At 36.3% G+C, this 21,046-nt stretch overlaps 1 protein-coding gene across 2 annotated transcripts; it reads right to left on the reverse strand.

The window, feature by feature from the left end:
• Positions 1 to 7,991: 7,991 nt before the first annotated feature.
• On the reverse strand, positions 7,992 to 20,958 carry LOC124631068 (armadillo segment polarity protein). 2 transcript variants are annotated; one of them, XM_047165205.1, is made up of 15 exons: positions 20,818 to 20,958; positions 20,446 to 20,513; positions 19,791 to 19,915; positions 18,966 to 19,071; positions 18,252 to 18,462; positions 17,426 to 18,008; positions 16,707 to 16,853; positions 16,034 to 16,156; positions 15,131 to 15,301; positions 14,435 to 14,605; positions 13,729 to 13,923; positions 13,192 to 13,306; positions 12,001 to 12,155; positions 11,232 to 11,298; positions 7,992 to 9,846 (listed from the first exon to the last, which is right to left on the reverse strand). In XM_047165205.1, the coding sequence occupies exons 2-15, from the start codon at positions 20,480 to 20,482 to the stop codon at positions 9,671 to 9,673; spliced, it is 2,382 nt and encodes a 793-aa protein (XP_047021161.1). In that variant the 5' UTR covers positions 20,483 to 20,513; positions 20,818 to 20,958; the 3' UTR covers positions 7,992 to 9,670. The 2 variants fall into 2 exon arrangements, with proteins under 2 accessions (XP_047021161.1, XP_047021160.1); XM_047165204.1 differs by having other exon boundaries at positions 16,034 to 16,159.
• Positions 20,959 to 21,046: the final 88 nt, after the last annotated feature.

Raw genomic sequence — 21,046 nt, forward strand, 5'->3', positions numbered from 1 at the left:
ACACATTCATAAACTTTTTGCCGAGCGAAAATGTTTAGAAACAGCTGCACCGCACACATTTATTAAACTCAATTTCTTTTGGAAAAATAAACTGAGTTTTATATACTAAGTAAACCTTTTCTATATAAAACTTGACGTAAGATTTCATGACCTAGTTCTGTAATTCAATACTTTTCAATAGCTCCTATTTAAGTAGTAACTCGAAGACTTAGAAACTGCGCTTTAAAAGGAATTTCTTAATTTACATTTAAAAGTAGAGAAAACGGTGGGCTTCAAGTTTTATACAAATAATCCGGTAACTAAACCCGTCTGTCTGTAAAGCAAAATATAAATGAAAGGGAAATACAATTTTTATCAACGTTTATCTAGAGAGCTTTGCTTTTATATTTCAATACATCGCTGTAGTCTACAAAATATTCCTTTTACTGTGAACGAAATGAAACTTACTGTCTACAGGCACTAGGTATATGGAACAAGCATTTACTACTTTCAAAATCTTGTCAGTATTTCCTAGACACCGTTATGTGGTTGTCGGTACAGCCATGAATTTTTACCTCTGTTTGTTTGTTCGGCATCCACGCCAAAACTACTGAACCAGTTTTAATGTAAGACATAAGCTACTTTTTATCACAGAAAGCAATTCCCGGGAAATAACTACTTACGCTGTCGCGGTAGTCAACACGGCACAGCTCGAATTAAATATAGCCAAAATATGCGAACTTATTAACAATTTCTTACTATAACAATTATTACACGAAGCATTTTCAAAGGAAAGTAAAATAATATGATTAAAAAAATCTATGTCCCGTCTGTTTTGTTTTGGTTCCCAACCGCCTGAGGGTCTACGGTGGCCATGCAAATTGGTGGGGAGAGGGAAACACTTGCTTACGCCACGATTGTTCCTTGATAAGCCAATTTCTTTTTTCAGGTGAGTAGCTTTGTAAAATGCTCTTTTTGTTATGATTTTGTGCGTTGATTGTTTTTATAGACGTAGGTTTTTCAGTCGGTGCTCCACCATAGATTTTTTTTTATTGTCTATACTTACTGTCTTTTCGAAAAGTATTTTCAAAAGTGATTAGGTACCATTACCATCACCAATGGTATCAATACCATTAGGTAGCACCATAGGTAATATTAATACAAAATCATAAATGGAAATATTTGAGCTAACAATAATCCCTCAACAACATACTAAATATACCTACATAAATATAGAAAAAAAAACTAATCCAATTCTTAATAAGTAGGTAATCATAAAAAGAAATCATAATAAATCCGTCCCTAGTTAAATGAACTAATCAGAGCAAAGAGGGCAACTCCGCGCACCCAATAAAAAAACAACACTCGAATGTTGGTAAAAAAACTCATTTTCCTTTATTGCACTGAACCTAATTTGAATTGAGTGCTATGCAGTTATGATTCAAGAGAGCGGATAATTTTAAGTAACTGCGGAAAGGAAATGTAAACAACTTTGAGTTGGGACTGTTGAATAGATGTGTATGTACCTATCTGTGTTATGTAGGTATCTATAATTCATATTTGACTGACCTACATTTTTGAGAATAAAATAATAAGTCGGGACACCTTTTCACACACGGTCGGTTAGCCCCATGGTAAGTTATTAATTAACTTGTGTTATGGGTGCTAACACAACTGATAAACTACATATAGTTACATATATAAATACATATTGTAACACCCAGACCACGGCCAACAAGCATGCTCATCACACAAATGTCGACCGAACCAGGAATCGAACCCGGAACCTCAGGTTCGGCAGTCCGGCATGGTGACCATTGCGCCATTGAGGTCGTCAAAAAGGGCGCACAAAAATCTTACGAAGACATTTTACCTTAGTGAACATAATTATATAGGTAATCCTAAACTATATTCACCTAAGGATGTCTATAGATATTCCAACAACTTACTCCACAAAGCTACCTAAGTACACCTCGAGGCGCCACCGGCGACTTGTCGTGCCCTTAATTTATGTTTACAGAGATAAGACGTTATAAATAGGCAAGAAATAACGTTTTCTACTGATCACCGCTAAATTGCGCTCTGAATTGTACGGAAATGGTGGAGATGCAGTGAATAAGTTCACGTTCAAAGAAACTTTCTTTGAAGATTTTTCGCCAAGATAGATCTGAGATGGAAGATATTTTAAAGATTTGGTGCCTGTATGTATCTGATTTGTGTTTACTTTTTATGTCACTAGCAGGTACCTTTTTATGCATATAAAAGTAGTCTCTTCATGGCTTAAAAAATGTCGTAATCTCATGTAGAAACAAAAATAAATGGATGCTTGTATAATAGCACATTTTTACACGTGTTCAATATTGATCACCCTAAACAGTTTTTTTAGCACTTTAATGATATTCATTGTCCGGTCTACTCGACGTCCGTACCTACGTCATTGTAGGGATCCAGCAGAATACCAGCGCGTATTCTGAAACATGCTGAGCTGGACTCCCATTCGGTGCAAACTTAAGACATACTGACCGCGCCGTTAATTTCTGTTTGCATTTTATATTTTTCTTTTTACCCATATTTTGTTTTCTTTTATTTTTTATTGTGTCTGCTGATTAAAAAAATTATGTATATATATAACATGATCATTTATGAAAACGAACCAAGAACTGCTAATAGTGAATTCCATCCCTATAAGGAAAAGTTACAATATAGGTAAACTCAAAACAAAATTAAACTTACAACAAACTATGCAAAGGATAAAATTTCTATAAATAAAGCAATATTTATAGACTGAAATAAATTCACGATTACCTTATAAATTGTACCTTGATAAATTATAAGAACAAAAACTTAATTTTATCTTGATGGAGTTTCTTAAGCGCTTTAGAGGTTTCGCAAAGTTTTTTTTTTCAAGAAGTTGGGATTCATCCGGTTGCGGTGAAATTTAACACCAGCGGCTTTTAATTAGAGGCGAATAAATAAAGATTTGTGTGAAAGAAGTTTGATGAATGAGTGTTACGACTGCCTTTTGTAAAGTAGAAACACAAACGAAAGTTTTTTAATTCAGACTGTATTTTGATGATTCTTAGATTTATTTTTCTATGAAACAGGTGATGTCTTGGAAGTATTTCATACGGCATTGATATTACAATCGCATACGTTTTAAAGTAACATTTTTATGCGTTTTAAAGTCCTTCTATAACACCTTGAGTTTATCTTAGAAGGAAAACTTTTAATGGGTAGGCACCTATCTCTCTTAACAGAAAGTTTATTGGAACAATTCCATGAACAGGAAGCCGAATGAACAATTTCTCTGTATATGTAGAATAAAATACCTGGGCAGAAAATAATAAATTTTACAATGGAAGGAACACAGCTCTGTGAAGACATCTAGGTAGGAATGCAAAATATGCTAACATAAAACACTACAAACTTTGCCGCAATCCAACAGTCAGACATTGAAGTGCCGGAACTCAAATAATTAAAACGATGTTAAACAAACTTAAAAATTTAAAAGTAATCAAAGAAAAAGCGACAGCGATAGAAACGAAATAACCAAAGTTTCCTCAATCTTTGAGCGAGGAATTTAATTAACATTCCGGGGTGAGGCTGGACATTGGGCTGTCCCTAATTGCGGCCTGTCATTTCCATGGCTGGTCACCCTACTCTAGTGTTGCCACTGTCAAAACATTGCGCTAGCATTTAAAGTGAAACTTTTTGTTGGTTCGTCAAATGCAAGGTTTGTTTTACGAGTTTACGTAGGTAGTTGGTTTGTGACTTGTGTATCGCATTACGTAGTTATGCCTAGCGCATTTTAATTACTAGGTATAAATGAAGCCCAAGAGTATTAATAGAGCTACCTAATAAAATAAAAACGTCTGTTCTTCACCCCTTACCGCAATGCAATCATTCAAAAAAATAAGATAAAAAACCTTCAAAATATACCCCGTAATAATGACTCATAATATTTGGCTCCTAAATATAATCATGCAGCGTACACCGCGGTCATAAAACGCCACAGATAATACCCGCTGCTCTATAAAAATGCGGATACAAGGCTTTTAAAAAGTAGTAAAAACTCTCAGACATAATCCGGTAACAGTTGGCAGGTGAAGTGCGATCGATAGCCGCTTGCTGCCTTATTAAAATAATTAAGAAACTTTTTTCCGATCTCAATATTTAAATATCTTAGGACTTGTTTTGGAATATCTTTTGTAAGGAAAAAATCGTCTAGATCCAAGCATCTTGAGGGAAAAGAATTTCCGAGTTGTTCTCCTTTTGTTGTAGGTTCCTAAGTATTATATTTTTTCTGAGAATCTATTAGAGTAAACAGTTCGTAGGAATCCTTCCGAACTCAGCGTTATTTTATTTCAGATTCCTTGAATGAATGTAATTTATAGAAGTAGGTACTTAGTCGAGCTTACAATAATTATGGGTATGTTATACTTAGCCCTGCAGAATATTTTAGCAAAACCCAGCAACCGTTGCCATCAATTCTCGTTGATCGAGTTCAACTCAACAAAATGACACGGAAACTTGCAGCAGAAGCAAGCCGCATCTGTGATTTATGACCAAAACCATAATTTCTACTAACTCAAAGGGCAACCGTGTCTTCAGAAACAAAAGCACAGTAATATCTAGGATTTTATATCTGTTTGCCCCTAAGTGTTGGGCAGATGCGCACTCTATGTTCACCGTAAAAAACATATTATCTCCCACCCTTGGCCAGGGTTTATTAAGCAGTCGTAAATGATGAAGGGGCGAAAGGTAAGCAGTTATGTAGGTAGCTTGTCCTATGTATTTTGTTTAATGAATTGTATTGAATGTTATCTGATAGTAAGCTGGTACTATGTCGTGTGTTGAAAGCTAGTCCGCAATTGTTATAACTTGATCAATTTCGGACGCAGTCAGGCGACACAACTGACTAGGGTTTGTTAGGTTTGTAGGTACTTAAACTAGGCACGTGTAAAGAAGAAATAATCTTAAAGATATCAACATAGTTCTATTTAATTATACAATAATGAGTTCCTACAGCAAGGTATGCGATATTGTATTGCATTTTAATACATTTGATTTGCGGACGTTTCGACGTAAGACTAAATTGCACCATATTTACAGGCGACAGTAACTAGTTCAAGGATAGAGTAGCAAAATATATCGCTAAGGAAATTGCAGTGAAACAATCACTTATTAATGTCTTCATGGAATTGAAAAGTTTATACATTCGTTGATTGTTTTTTGTTTTTTTTAACTGTATTTACCTACAGTAACTTCAAACGTATTTTTTTAATTATCTTCGACGTAATTCCTAATCAATCAATACAGTATTTTTCAAAATAAACTCCAAAAAATGGTACGAAATTGTGCAAAAGTCTTTCAAATGTCGGTGAAACTGAAATAAGCATATGTACAGTGGGACATTTGGTAGCAAAACAACTAATGAAAAAACTTTGCGCCCAAATGTCTGACCGTGGTTGTTACGGTTTAAATACATATATCGCAATATTGACAACATTTCTACTATTTCGTATTTCAGTACTCATGTATGGCAGCTTTTACTGGATAAAAATATCAGGACTTGAAGAATTTGCTATGTAGGTGGTACCTAGGTACTAACTCTATATCTAAAATGAAATCAATCGAATGCCATTTCTTCTTGATTCTATTATTGGTAAGTACTAATTTATATACAAAAGGGTACATAAACTGGAAGTTTCTATTTATCAAGGTGAACATTTACTTCAAATAGTCGAAAACCTATCAAAATTACATTTAGGTACAGCCGCCAAGAATAGTTTTCATACCTCCCACATTCATAAATCAGAACAGTTAATGATAGAGGGCAATCGACGAGACGAGTTAACCCTACAATTTGCTTTATTAATACACTCGACAACTTTCGTATTCCGACGCATACGTAGTGTCTACATTTAAAGTTCACGAACAATAATTATCGACAACAGTTCACTCCTTAATAATGACAACCTCTACTAAAACTTGCCAAACGAATATCAACCTTATACCGACGCAATAAAGTCCTTAAATTCCAGGTTTAATTACCACTGATCGTCGCAAGGGAAAAGACTGAAAACCATTTAGTTGGTATTAAATATACATGAGCAAATTTCCCGATGATTGGTGGGTACGAACCTTGATTTGGAAACTCCCGTGAGAAATATACATACGGTTTAATGTGGTTTCTTCGTGTTATATACGGACCTATAACTTTTAATTAGGTACCTGGGTACGGCTGTAAATGATAAAATATTATTGATACGTCTAGTCTGGCCCCCATAATTAAATTTATGTAGATAGCAATGCAGCTTTGTTTCCTGAAGACAAAAGTGAAAGAAATATTTTTTCATCCCACCATCTCGGAAAGAGTAGTTTTACCCTTTGATATCTGAGCGCAAAAGCCGTTTTTATCCTCTAGAGCGGCAAAGTGATTTGAATTTAGAACATCGTGTGCAATACTCCATTTGTGACAATCTTGATGAGACTTTTCAAACAAATACATATTAAAGAAATAAAATTCTGCTTAAAATAATTATTCAATTAATTCAGTAGTTTTTATTATTGTTTTTACATCGATTTTTAACCTCGTTTCATTTTTTAACTGATTTTTCAAATAAATGAACTTTAATAGGTACTTCTTTTTAATTTGATACTCATATGTGCGCGCCATTTTGTTTTTTTGCATTTAGTAATTTCCTCGATGAGGTGGGATAAAAAGTTACGTGTTGCACTCGAGTGCAAAGATTTTTCACCTTGTGCTCTTTTGATTCCCTCGCTATCGCTCAGGATTCTAATTATTGAAACACTCGCTACGCTCGTGTTTTAATTTTAGAATCCTTCGCTTGCTCGGTCATCAAAATTGAACCCGCGGTTAAAAAGCAACTTTGCACTCTTGTATAACAAATAACTATTAACCCCGTTTAAATGTCTATATACCCTAACTACATGTTTCTAAATATACCCAATGTTAATACATTGTTATAATATCCTACAACGAGCAAGATAGTTTCGACAGTGTATAACGAACCTCGTAGCGACGTGCTACGATTGAGTTGCTACGCGTTTGTAGCATTCGTAGCAGTATTATTGAGGAATACGAAATGTAGGTAGATACAAAGCGTTTTTCCATACTATTTAAGTACCTACACGGCACCCACACTTCACAAAATAAGCCCTTCTATTGACATAATACACTGTGTAGTTGATTTGTCAAGCAGTCAATCCCTTCCAATATTTTGGTAGGTAGGCATCTACCAATGTGAACCCTTCATCCCCTAACATAATTGCACAATTACAAGGCTGGCAACTATTTCACGTGTAGCCAGACCAAGCCGTCGAAGTTAGTGCAAGATTAGTGCCGCGTGTTTCGGTCTAAGTCCTAATTGTGCATAATAATAGTCGGGACAAAGGTGAAGTTGCGCGGAACGGCACTGCGGTCGCCGTACGTAGGTAGCTTCGCAAACAATTTGCGGGCTGACGAAGTTATGTCGTCTTTCGCTGATACACCTTGCTTTTAGTTTGAAGTTTACATATGTAGGTATATGGAATGTAATTTGAATTGAGCGAAGATTGATGTGGTTTTGTATGCTGGCTACGGAAGCTGGTGGCTATGTAGATTTCATTGTAGTGTCGTAATAGTTATAGCTACGTCTTGTAGCATTTTACCAAGTAATGAGTTTCTAACTCTCTCTCTAACACTAAAAATATTAGGTTTCGATGTGGATGTGCAGCTGTCGTGTAAACTGCGAGCGCACTGAATTTTCGTTCTTGATTCTAGGGCCACAGAGTAATAATTTATTCAATCTGTAAATGCAGTAAAAGTACCTGCTATTTCTTTGTAATAACTTTTGCAGTGTGAAAAATGTACTCGTTTTAAAAAAACAATAGAATCCAACTTGACGGCTATGCTTCGAACGGTATCAATAGTTGAGTAAGTAGCTGTAGTACAGACTAGTTTTTGTGTAGGGGAAGTAAGGGTTAAGCCGTTAAATGAAAAACATCAATATTTTAATTAAATTTATTTTATCATCCATACAGAATGGACACGAATTGTGACACTTTACGAATGTCTCCATAGTCGAGTCGATATAAAAACATCGGTAAAGTCGATTAAAATATGAAATAGAAAAAAATATATACGAGGATCCTAAGTGGACAATCGAGTAAATTATTATAAATCTTACGTTAAATGATTACATTATTCTAAGATACATTGTTCTAACGGTTTAGTGCGTCTCTAGTTCCGTACATCATAGGAAGTGCAAATAGCCGATATTATTGGTAAAAACTATAACATAACGTACTTCATCTTAAGTACCGCTCATAAAACAATATGAAATAATAAAAAACATGCATCCATTCATATAAGAAAATGTATCGCTATTAGTCCACGTGAATTGAATACATAAAATTTTGTTATTCTTAATCTCACTACTTATACTACTTCGGAGAACATCACATTCTCGTCAACAAATACTAAACTTAGCCTACAATAAAAAATCGTACGTGTGGCTATATCCGTTCTACAGTCCTAAAATTTGGCCTTGTTCAGCAGGGCAGGATAAAAAAATGGCAGTCAAACATTAAAATTAACTTCGAATACATGACTCACTCAATCAAACAGTCTTATTCATCATTTAAATAATGATTCATACAAAATTGTAACAAAATAATAATAAAAAAAAGTTTAAAAACTCGATCATTCTTAAATAATTTCAATACTTTAAATGCGCATTACTAATTCAATTACAAGTACTAAGAAATACGATTTTAAAGCCTATAAAAAATCTTAACCTTACTGTAGAGTACCCTATTCTCCGATTAAACGCATTTTATACGTGCGCGTATAAAACTACGATATAACCAATGCAGGGTATATTTACCGAATTATCTGACATTTCACGCTGCAGTTGAACATAAAAATGTATAAAGTAAAACATTTTGATGTGTATAATTTCGCAATCAACATTACCATGTTGTTTTATAGCACCAATGTAAATAAACTCGAATTTTTTGTAATAATTCTGCTTGGTAACGTCAAGCTTTGTATTGCATTAGCTGCTCTTTCATCACAGATTTTAATAACATTGTTGTTGCGTCAATTTTTAATATTGCATGGACATGATAAGAAAACGTCGTCAGATATCTCCAAATTAGACTAAGACCAACTTAGTGTAACTTGGAAACTTATTTACGACTAAACACTGGTAAATTATACGCGAGTATCAATTCATGAACACGCTTATTACATGAAACATTGTGTATACTGAATACATTACTGAATTGTCTATTTTATTGAATATCCCATAAATTCTACTTCAGAGTGACACAACACTAATAAAAACACACTACGTAATTAGGCTTAAAACTAAATTGAACTGAACTCGTAAAATATGTCAATATGTTTAGCTCACAGAGTAAAGAAAGATGAGCGGAGATGCCATAATGCAGGCTTCTAGGTCAAATTCGTAAGATTGGCTTGACCAAAACAAGGCATTCGTTTCTTTGAGACATCTGTCAACGAGTTTTGCTATTACAAAGAAGGCGTGTAAGGGCGGAGACAGTAACGTTCCTCGTCCCCCCAAAACCGCATTTTGGCGCACTACTTTCTTAGGAGATTTGGCGTTATGGCAGCTCCGCTCGTCATTTAGTTCTCCATGGCTAAGCTACAAAGGCGTATGGCCTAGAGATCGGTGTCGTACCAAGCAGCGACGTTGTTATTATCATGAGGCGGTTCAGGGAAGGCCAGGTCAGCTGACGCGGCGCCGGCTCCTTCGTTCTCACCGATGTCCATGTCCATACCGAAACCGCTGCCTATTTCTAACCCCTGCATTGAGTCTATCGGTATTTGATCGTAGCCTGTGAAATAGAAGAAGCAAATAAGTTGTTGTATTTAAGTGTTGATAAAATTGGGATTTTTTGGCCTGACCAGCTCGTTAGTGACACTCCCATAGTTCATTCTGGGAGAGGAACTTAGGGGGTGTTTACGAACGAGCTGGCCAGGCTATAGTTTGAGCTGCAGGGTCACACAATACGGCTGTTAATGTATGGAAGCAGATGTTCAATATTTTATTCACAATCACTAACATTAAATCTTGTTTACCAGACATTAGGTATCTTTCTTCAATGGGAGCAAATATTCTATGGTTTTTTCAGCATGGTGGGGTCATGCTTGGGTTTTGTAACAATCACAAAGCTTAGGCTTTCAGAGATCTGCATCAATAAGCTGAAGCTAGTGTTAGGCTTATGAAGGGACAATCAAGATGACAAAATTATTGTTTTTGTGGCAGCCACCACAACTCATTAAGTAAAAAAATCCAACATAGATGTAAGCACAAACCCATTTCAATTTGTATCTTAAATATTGGAATTGTGTCATATTTCCTTCAACACAGGGAAATCTTACCTTACCGAATTCTAAATGAGGAATTATTAATTTCATATTAATCATGTGACATGCTAATAGCAATTAATGTAACAACAAACCTTGTTATAATCACAAATAGAGATGAATATATAAGAATAAATATATGTAATAGTTATTAAAACACGAAAACCATATAAATAATATTCCCATCACCTGTGTTTAGTGATAAATAGGTCCCGGGTTAAGCTGCATGTAAAGAAGAAAGAAAACCGTATTTATACAGACACCTTAACTGCTTATGATAGGAACATAACAGTGCTATCAAAAATATACAATCGTGAGAAACTTGACAAGCATTTTTGTACTTTCAAACATAATTAATATTTAAATATACGTATGCATGTGGTAACAAAAATACTCCTCAAGTATCATAAGAGATATTACATAACCTTACTAATTTATCATACATTTTTTTTAGATACAGACTACTTTATTTAGAGGAAAGCAGTATGTTAGGAGCTAATCTATATTGTAAGATTACATTTGGGTAAATATGTGAAAAAACTGCGATATCAAGAAGAAGGAAAAGAAGAAAATGTAGGTAGTATTCAAGTTTTAAGAAAATAACTAGAAAGGTCTGTAGGTTTTACGGAATTATCTCCCAATCAGTAGATAAATATGTAAGTGGAAATAGATATGCAATTAATGTATCTTTGCCCAAGATACCCGACGATAACTCGTATTGTTTTCAGGCAATATCTAGGGTAAAAAGGTGTATAGGCAACTAAAAACAAACTAAGTGAGGTTTTGTAACATCATTTCTACACATTTCTAAGTGTTAGTCGACCAAACTTCTACGAATGCGGTCCCAACTTACCTTGCTGGTGAAACGACGGTCGGGTTCCATACAGGCCTTCATATCCCTGCTCTGGTCCGAGCATATCCTAGTAAAGGGATTTCGGAACAAAATTAAAGTGAGGAATAAAATGAAATAATGTTCAAATGATAAAATGTAAAATAAAAAGGGGTTTTGAAGCCACAATCACGAGTACAAGCAATCACAACATTGGCATAATTACGACGAAATTGACTCAAAACATTGATTTTACTGTTAACATTTACTATACAATTTATCTTAGCACAACAAAAAATACTGGCCAATTACGAAAAGGAAACTGTACAGCACCTGCTTTTTAGGGCGGATCCAGACATTGCGAGGCATGCGCCACGAACAGCGCACAACGAATAGAAATTTGAGGCGTGCGGTCGAATAAAAGTTATGCCATAGCTAGCAGTTTTCCCGAGGTTTTACCCGCGTCTCGTGGGAACTACTGCCCGTACCCACATAAAATATTACTTGGGGATAGTCTAGCTTCCCAAAAGTGAAATGTTTTTTTTTAATCCGTCCACTTCGAAACTTTCAGGATACAACACACAAACGAAGAAATGGTTCTTCTTTATTGTATTAGTGTAGGTAATATATTCGGAGCGGTCTTCTCATATGGTACATGCCTCACAAAGTCTGGATACAGTTTTACCTTTCCTAGCACACTCAATTTTAAATTTCGAATCTGACACAATTCAGTTTTTTTTTTAAACTAAGCTACAAAATTCAGTTTTTTTTTTTCTTTTGAGTAAAACCTTACCTGCAGATCAGGTTGCATGGCCAGATCGTTGGGCCACATCTGATGGTCATCGCGGAACAGCGAGTTAGTTAACTCCATAGAGAGTCTCTTCTTGTAGTCATGAGGCTTATCTTCGGACATGCGGAATAGTACTGCTGCTGCATATGTGGCGACGCCTAGAAATAAATCAGGGAATTTACAAAGAATGTTAGAAAACCATAGGGTAAAGAGGAATCTTCATATCTACCCAGGCACACAATCTATTCAAGCATGATTTATTTTACGCTGAAAGATCGTTCCACAAGTAATTTTTATGAAGGATGAATTTCTATATCATGCCAGGTTATCCGTTCATTTTATGGCAATTTGAGTCGGTATCTCACTTGCACATGCATCGCTAACACCATCAGGATGATTAGATCTTAATTTGTTTGAGCATTTTGAGTATTTCATTAGCACATGCTTAGAACACAAACAGATTGATCAAAAGTCTACTACTCAACCAACTAATCACAAACAATGATTGGGAAACTTTTTTTTCATGATTTTTAAGATATCAGAACAAGAAGGATGCTAGAAGTATGATGTTATAACTATGTAACTTATTCATACGGTTACAAGAGTTTTCTGATATGAAAGAATGAGTTCTCAAGTAAACTGACATAGAACTAACATGATTTATGATGATAGAAGTTCCAGTCTCTACAAGTGTAATAAATTACACCCAATCATGTCAAAACAAACTACCAAACTCGACTCTACACGGCAACACACGAGTGGAGCGATAGACATTTTTATACGTCGACCGTATTGGTCACCAACCGACAACCTTTTGGCCCTACTAAATCAAGATGCATAACCACGAACATACTAATTTAATCGTAACGTTAACACTATTGAACCGAACGAAATGCATTTAATTATTAAAATGGGTTTTTACAATAAAATGTCATCAAGATTGTGTATCATTCGACAAGTGTCTAGTGTCTTCGTACATGGAATATGCAATTTTTCATACATTTAAATTGAACAGTATTTATTCTACTCATTGTTCTTTCTGCATTTAGGACAAGTCTACAACTTTATTAGATTTTATAAAAGTGTTACTATATCAACATTACTTTTAAGCTAGTATGTTCGTGTGAGGCCACAGATCGACGTATAAATCACTGCCTATGGAGCCCTAAGGAATGTAATTACTTGAGTAGCAACCTTCGTTCCGTGAGTGCAGCAGCTCTGTGAGCGGGGCCGTGGCTCCTTCAGCTTCTATCATCTCGGCGCCTTCCTTCTCGACGGCCAGCTCGCAGAGAACTCCTGCTGCCACGCGCTGGAAGAGTAATAGATTGTAAGCAGTTGTATTTCATTATCGATTTCAAGCACACTTCCGTTACAATACTTACTCAAGTTCTTGATGACTTGAGTTGTTTATTTTATTTAGCTAGACTTTGACTGCCTTAAATCAGGGCATATTCTTTCTGGGGTCATTCGTGTTTCACGGTTATGCTACTAATATTAATTACTATTTAAATGTAAGTTGTCAACCTCATAATTCCCTGTTTCCTTCGGTATAATTTTCCCAGTCACAGTGCTCAAGTCTTTCTCATTTTGCGCACATTGGTTATCTCTCGCTAGCATTCTCATACACACACAAACAACCAATCCATTGTATCATATTATACCACCACACCTTCTAAATATCCTAGTGTCTTGTTTGTGCTGAACAAAAGATTCATCAATCTATTATCTTACCTGTATATTCTCAATCTCATTGAAGAGCAGCTGCACGAATATGGGTATAACGTTCTGCTGGCGTATGAGCTGCCGGTTGACGCTCTCCCGCGCTAAGATATGCAGAGCTCCCACGGCTCCCTCCACGATCTCCTCCATGCGCACTCCGTCGGCGTACGCGCCGCCCGCCGTGCCGCCGCCCGATGAACTGCGTTGCTGGAATGACAAAATGAACAAATAAGTCTTTTAGGTTTTCAATTTTCGTATAAAGTAGACATGAAAACTATAAAAAAATAGTAAAGGGACGCCCTTCACGGTCCTCTAGAACTAGATGACGATTTTACCATTATTATGCCTCTCGTTCACATAAGTTTTCTTGGTGTAAAAATCTATGGTCAATATATCGTAGGCTCAGTGGTCAGTCATGTATGGGTTACCATAAAAGAACGTGCCGTGAACAAGAGCTCTTACATGCAACAGATATGTATGTCGAGATGTCTTCACCACTACAAAAATAATGTTATTTGTATATATTTTTTTTTCCATCGTATTTGAATTGCATATGAATTAATTCAAAATAGACCAACATAATCAATACATTTTAACGCCACTACATGAGACAGCCCCTAAAAACTTCCACCTTTCATCACTCTCCTCAGTATATTTTTACTGGAAGAATTCAAACACAGGAAAACAACATACAAAGACAATGTTTATGCTAACTCACCCTCTGCGTATCATTGAAAGCCCTCATGAGCAGGCGTACAAGATGATGCACGGCGCCGTGCTCGCGCAGCGGCGCGTAGTTGGCGGGGCACAGCGCCAGGTTGCGCACCAAGCCCACCACCGCCTTCACCAGCGGCCAGCGAGACGGCGGCTGCAGCAGCTTCACTATTACCTGATAACAACGAAGTTAGGTCTCAATCTTTTATAAGAAGACAATTGCCTCTAGAAAATAGAATTTGGATACAACTTGTTAAATTCAGATGTTTCCGAAAGATATGTTACTCAATTTTTGTCATGGTTCATAATTTAAATATTTAAGAGTTTGGCTGTGTAGTAACTGATTATTGACATTAGTCACTAGTCACATGCAACTTGATGCTGTAAGAGGAGTGTTATTATTCTATTTCAAAAATAACGTCACTATTTAAACTATTTAAACGTCACTATTTAATGGTCATAAAACGCCCACCCTTCATCACTTTTTATGTGTTTTTTACTGAAAAGCAGAAGTGGCAGAACAACTCCTTAGCAACATGTCTATCTGTAGGTTAGAAGAACCTTATACACTCTCACACAGGTGGAATATAGGATACAACATAGATTATTTAATTTTAAGTACCTATTTTTAAGGCACCAACAGTGTAGAGAAAATAAATGAATTTTATTTATTTAATTTAAATCTCCATTATCTACTTACAGGCAATCCATAGTGCAGCCGCACAGCGTTCTGTGCCATCTCGCTCTCGACGTGGCGCGAGGTGAGATGGCGTAGAGCACAAACAGCCGGCTCCGTGATCTCCTCGCGGTCGCCGGCTGACACCACCGTGCGGACCAAAGCATCCACGCCACCGGCTTGGCATACTGTCACCTGGGGATGAGATAAACAATGTTAATCATGCTAGACATCAGTACAAGATAAAATAAACACGAAAGTTTGGATATTTGTGTAAAGGAAGTTTGTTACAGTTTTAGGTAAATATTTATGAACGGATTTTGATTACACTACAGGAGCCTGGTTTTATAGCCACGCCGCTCGCCAGAGCGAGGTGACTTGAACAGCGATGCACAAGATTATCGAACGGCGCGGCGCAGATCAAGCACGTGACTTTGAAATGCAACTACATCATCCATATAGTCCATTAACTGATTGTATACTGTCCATATTCTATTGTTTCGCATTTCGGTAATTTCTGCATCATCAAAACCTAGGCTACTATGTATTTATATGGGTGGAAGAAATTGTTTCCTCAAGATGCAGACGATTACACATAATAATGGAAAGAGAATAAATTGCTTAAAAGATAAAATTAATAATAAACTTGCTGAGATATAAAGTCTTACAATAATTATTTAAATTGCATCAGCTTTATTATCAGTTATTTATATGAAAACGTACTTGTGCCTCGCGAAACTAAAAGCTCGTACAAAGGACCCAAGATAATTATTACACTTGCTAATCAGTTAGTAATTGGCATATAAGAAGGTAAAATGCAATGTAAGTGACATTTCTGCAATATTTTCAGCGTAGATCTCATCATCCTCCGAGCCTTTTTCCCAACTATGTTGGGGTCGGCTTCTAGCGTATTATTTACTATCTTACCTTATTACGTTGGTTGTTGCAAGTCAAGTTGGACAGGATGCCGGCAGCACAAGTGACGATGTTAACGTCAGTGGAAGCCAGCACTTGCACGAGGCTCTGCAGCAGAGCTTCCAGGCCCTCCACCTCATGAGAGATTAAAATAAAATCATTATAAAGTTCTCGTAACATACACTCTTGATCTAGAAAAGTGTAAGTACCTAATCTGAATAATTATAAACTGCATGTGTACACAAAACTCCTTAGGGTGACATTCGTGAATTTCTGATTTAATTTGGAGAAAATGTAATGTCTGAACGTACAACAGAAAATATTATATTGTTAGTATACAAAAGTTTTTCTGATCAGAGTCAGTAAGACCAAGAAAAAAAGACAAGTATGACCACTTCCATTTAATTTACATTCTTGGTAAAACAGGCACCAAGAACTTCATTGTGAATGCATCAATGTTAAAGATAATCCTTGAGGATTCCCTCCTTGGCACCAAAAACTTCGTTGTGAATGCATCAATGTTCAAGATAATCCTTTAGGATTCCCAAACCACAGGAGCTTCACATACAAAGATTGCCAAACTAATAGTAATCTCGACATAAACAGTCATAACCTAGCTAACTTAAAACTACATAGTTAAATAAATAAACACATACAAATACTGAGACACATTAATTTGTAATACCTTAGTGGCTGCATCGGACAAGTTCCTCAGAGTCCAGAGGCAGTTCTGCACGAGACGGCCACTGGGGTTGCCGAGGTGCATCGCCAAGGCTTGCATACCGCCAGCCTCGACGATAGCTGGCTTGTTGCTGGAGCAAACTGACAGCACCTGAGAGATGAGGGAATTTGTGCCTTAGTTCTTTGATTCATGATGACAAATTCGATTTGTTTTTTTTTTTTAAGCTCGCCGTTAAATACAGAAGCACAATACATAACATTTTTAACTGTCAAACTATTATCGACGTTGCGTGGTGGTCTCATAACAATATAGTATGTAAGTAAGATAGCTTTCTAATGTAGTTGCTTCAATCATCTTCATGAAAAAGTTCTGTTGACTGTTTATTTATTATTAAAGATAAAGATATTTATTTTTGCAAATAATATAAATAATATTTCAAAAGAGATGATGACATTAAGTTTGAAAGTGAAAGATGCTTTTCAATACACTTACACTTACTTTGTCAAATATGCCTAATGACTTTGTTTTAATATTCAATATTATTTTAGATTTTTTAAATTGTAATTCCACATTATGATAATGGTCATAATAATATTTGCATGCCGGTTAAACGGCGAGACATGTGAAACACATACCTACTGTAACATCTTGTAATACCATACCATGTTTCTAGCAAATAAAATTTCTGATTTCTGATATAATGCACACTTTGATGAGCTTACCTTCAGAACTCGAGAGGTGGTCCACAGCAACTTTTCGTAGTCGTAAGAGCGCATGATACGGACCAATTCGATCGGGCCTTGAGAGGCAAGAATGATTAGCTTCGACTCTTGGTTTCCATAGGCCAAGATCTGCAGACAATCAGTCACAATAGCCAAGAACTTCACATTGTTCCTCTGCAGCAAAGCTACCATTTTCTGGAGACCTCCAGCGAGGCGTACCGCCATCTTAGAACCATCCTGGTGCAGGAGCAAGTTATGCAGAGTCGTGATGGCATAGAAGAGTACAGACTCCACTGGTGAGCTTAGAAGCTTCACCAATGCGGGAATACCACCACTTTTGAAGATGGCGAGTAGACCTTGACGGTGGTGAGACAAGTTGTGCAAGGTTCCCACAGCCCCCTTGGTAGTCTCGAGGTCATTGCTGTTGGAAATGGCGCGAACTAAAGCAGCGACCATCTGAGGCGAGTTCATGATGGCATGGCGAGAAGCTTCCTTCTTGGAGAGCTGGTGAACCATCATGGCAGCCTGAGAGACTACCACTTGATCCTCATCGTTGAGTAGCTTGATCAACTCTGGTATAGCCCTGGAAAAAAGTGCATAGATCATAATCTTATTGAATCAGCTTCAACTATTTTTCTTGGCAAAAGAGCAGCTGCAAAGTTAAACAGCAAGTTTCAATGTGAAAAGTCCTAAATGGCCACTAAATAGACCTGGGACTGAGCCATTTACATTATATGGCAATAAAGTAAATAATTCATAAATAATAAGTTTGTGAGATTTCAATATAATTTATGTTTCTGATGGAATCAACATTATTGTCATTTACCTGGTGGCTAAGTCAGCATCATCCTGATAATTGATGAGGTTGACCACAGCATGCTTGAGCATCTGCGAGGGCTCAGCAAGGCGCTGCACAGCAGTTGGCTGGGCAGGGTCCAGCTGAGTAGAGGGGATCTCAATGCCTTCCTCCAGGGTTTCAGGGAACATAGCAGCACGGACACGCTGGGACCGAGTTTGGGATAGCTGCTGGTTCATATCTGGTGAGATTAACAAATATTATTACAATTGAACAATATGTCAATTCAGACTAGTTTTCATTCAAGCTCTAATTCTAAGTTAATCCTACCAAGTGAAAGTGTTCATTTCAAAAAGGCATCTCATGAATTTCTACACTAGTTACTCTAAAAGATTAATCTTGGATGACTAAGAAGTGATCAAATTTATATGAAATGATTACTCAGAACATTAGAGATCTATAATTACTGACTTGTCAAATAAAACGAGTTAGATGCTACAATATGGATTCAAATCATTTGATGCATAAAATCCTATTACTTTACTGCACTAAATGTAAATTTTACTCATGTACTTTCAAAACAAAGAATAGGAACATCTCCTAATATGATAAATTGTCCAACTTAGTCACAGTTCACAGGTGCAAAATGAGTGATAACAGATTTCTTTATTAAGTGGCTGACCGGACAGCTTAGTTTTGTAAATAAAATATAGGACTGTATGTAGCAGTGTAATGTCAACTTACCATCAACCTGCTCCTGGGTAAAACCCTGAGCGAAGCCCTGGTCCAGATCAAACATGAGTTGGTCTCCCTCCATTTCGTCATCTTCCTTCCCCGTAAGTGATGGGACCTGTGAAAAAAAGTATTTATTATGATATATTCTTGTTTAGAATAAAGAGCTAAGGGCGCATCCTGCCTTCATACAAAATACGAAATTACAAGTGTATTGCCTTTTCAATCTGTAACAGGATTGTCTTTTGGAATTTTGATTCTAAGGTGGAGCCACATTTTTGTAACAATTTGTTTTTCTAAATGATAGTTTTTCTATTATTTCTTTTTATGTCAGATTTCCTTTGTTCGTAAGTAAAAATAATAGTTTTTTGTGTTAATAAGTACCAAGTATTCAACAGCAAAACAATTTTTTTTTTTTGTTTGCTTTAATAATACCTCTTAGGCAGGTAACTACATTAATATTTTTTTTCACTTTCATTTCAATGGGTAAGGACCATTGCTGAGAGTTCATAGCCACATGTGACAACATGTAGCATTGTTTGATTTTATAAAATATCAAAATCAAGACAATGTAAAGTGACATAATCACCGATAGTGCATTCCCCACCCACACACACACATATTCGTCATTTCTCTTTGCTTCATAGATTCGAACTATGTTGGGGTCGGCTTCCAGATCAGATGTAGCTGAGCACCAGTGTTTTTCGTGGAGTGACTGCCTATCTGACCTTCACCTGACTTGCTTCATAGAATATTCTTTTATTCTTCATAGAATATGCTTCATAGTCCTATTCCTATGAACATTACCCTACTAACAGAAGTAAATGATATTCATACCTGAGTAGCAGCCCCGGAATTGATACCAGAATCAACCAGGTAGGAGTTCTGCTGCCACATGAGGGTCTGTTGTTCCTTGCTGGGTGCCATGGGCACGTCGGAGCCGGCATAGTTGCTGTGAGACACTGTAACAGATAAAAGGAGTTTATAGTTGTTGGCCATTTTATATACTGTGTGTGCCTGTAATAAGCAATCATAACTATGTTATGTTGTTAAAATAGTTTATTTTGTGTTTATGTTATGTATTGCTGTTCTTGCAAGTATGAATAAATAAATAGACTTTTTGGCTATTTGACAACGAGTCAAGTTGTGTGTTATATTAGTTGAGATGGCCCAAGTATAGTCAAAATGAACATTGGTGCCTTTGAGTTTTTGTAAAAATGTAATATAACTGAGTATTGATTAAGTAGAACAATAGATCTAAAATATAAATATGAGTGATTATGTGAGTATGTCATAAGCATACACAGGCATTCATGGATGAAATTCCAATGATTACAAAAACTCTTCAGTCAATACCTTTGATATGAGTCACAGAGCGTTTTCCAAGTACATAGGTAAGTATAATGGCAATCTAGAACACACTTCTCTATTCTATCAAACACTAAAGTTATTGATTTGTAAGATTTTACTAAAAATATCATGTTCTACTTACTCGTGCGGCTCTGGGACGATGGTATCTGGTAGCTCATGGTTCAGAGGATGCAACAATGCACCCTGCGCCTGTACAAAAAAAACACCATGATTTTTACCGATCACTACGCGGCCATGACTATCGATCTGGTGTACTCAGAGTAAACAAATAGTTTGGGTTCCTTTTATTCACATAAACATTTCTATGTGCACCTCGTTTTATGCATTCAACGGCTCTAGGAATCGAATAAAACAAAACAAACAAGTACTCCATGAACTAAATACCAATACCACACCCGACCCCATAAAATGTTTGGTATTTGATTAAACGTAATCGTATCACTTACTTTTATCTATTAATAACACTAATTAGTAAAACTCTATTAATACTTGCCGTGACTGCAGTGAGCTGCAAGGAATTAACACAATTTTACAACAATAATCTGCTGAAATAATGCACAATGAATCCACCACCGTCACAAAATTGACATGACAATATGGCGGACAGGCTCTCGGAACACTTCGTGTCAAACTTCGGGTCTGTTCGTGAAATACTATTCTCAAGGAAGCTATCCTACTGTCTCATTTAAACGTATGAAAAATCGCTAAGTTTATCTCTTTTC

This window comes from Helicoverpa zea, chromosome 6, assembly GCF_022581195.2.
Source record: "Helicoverpa zea isolate HzStark_Cry1AcR chromosome 6, ilHelZeax1.1, whole genome shotgun sequence".
Classification (NCBI taxonomy): domain Eukaryota; kingdom Metazoa; phylum Arthropoda; class Insecta; order Lepidoptera; family Noctuidae; genus Helicoverpa; species Helicoverpa zea.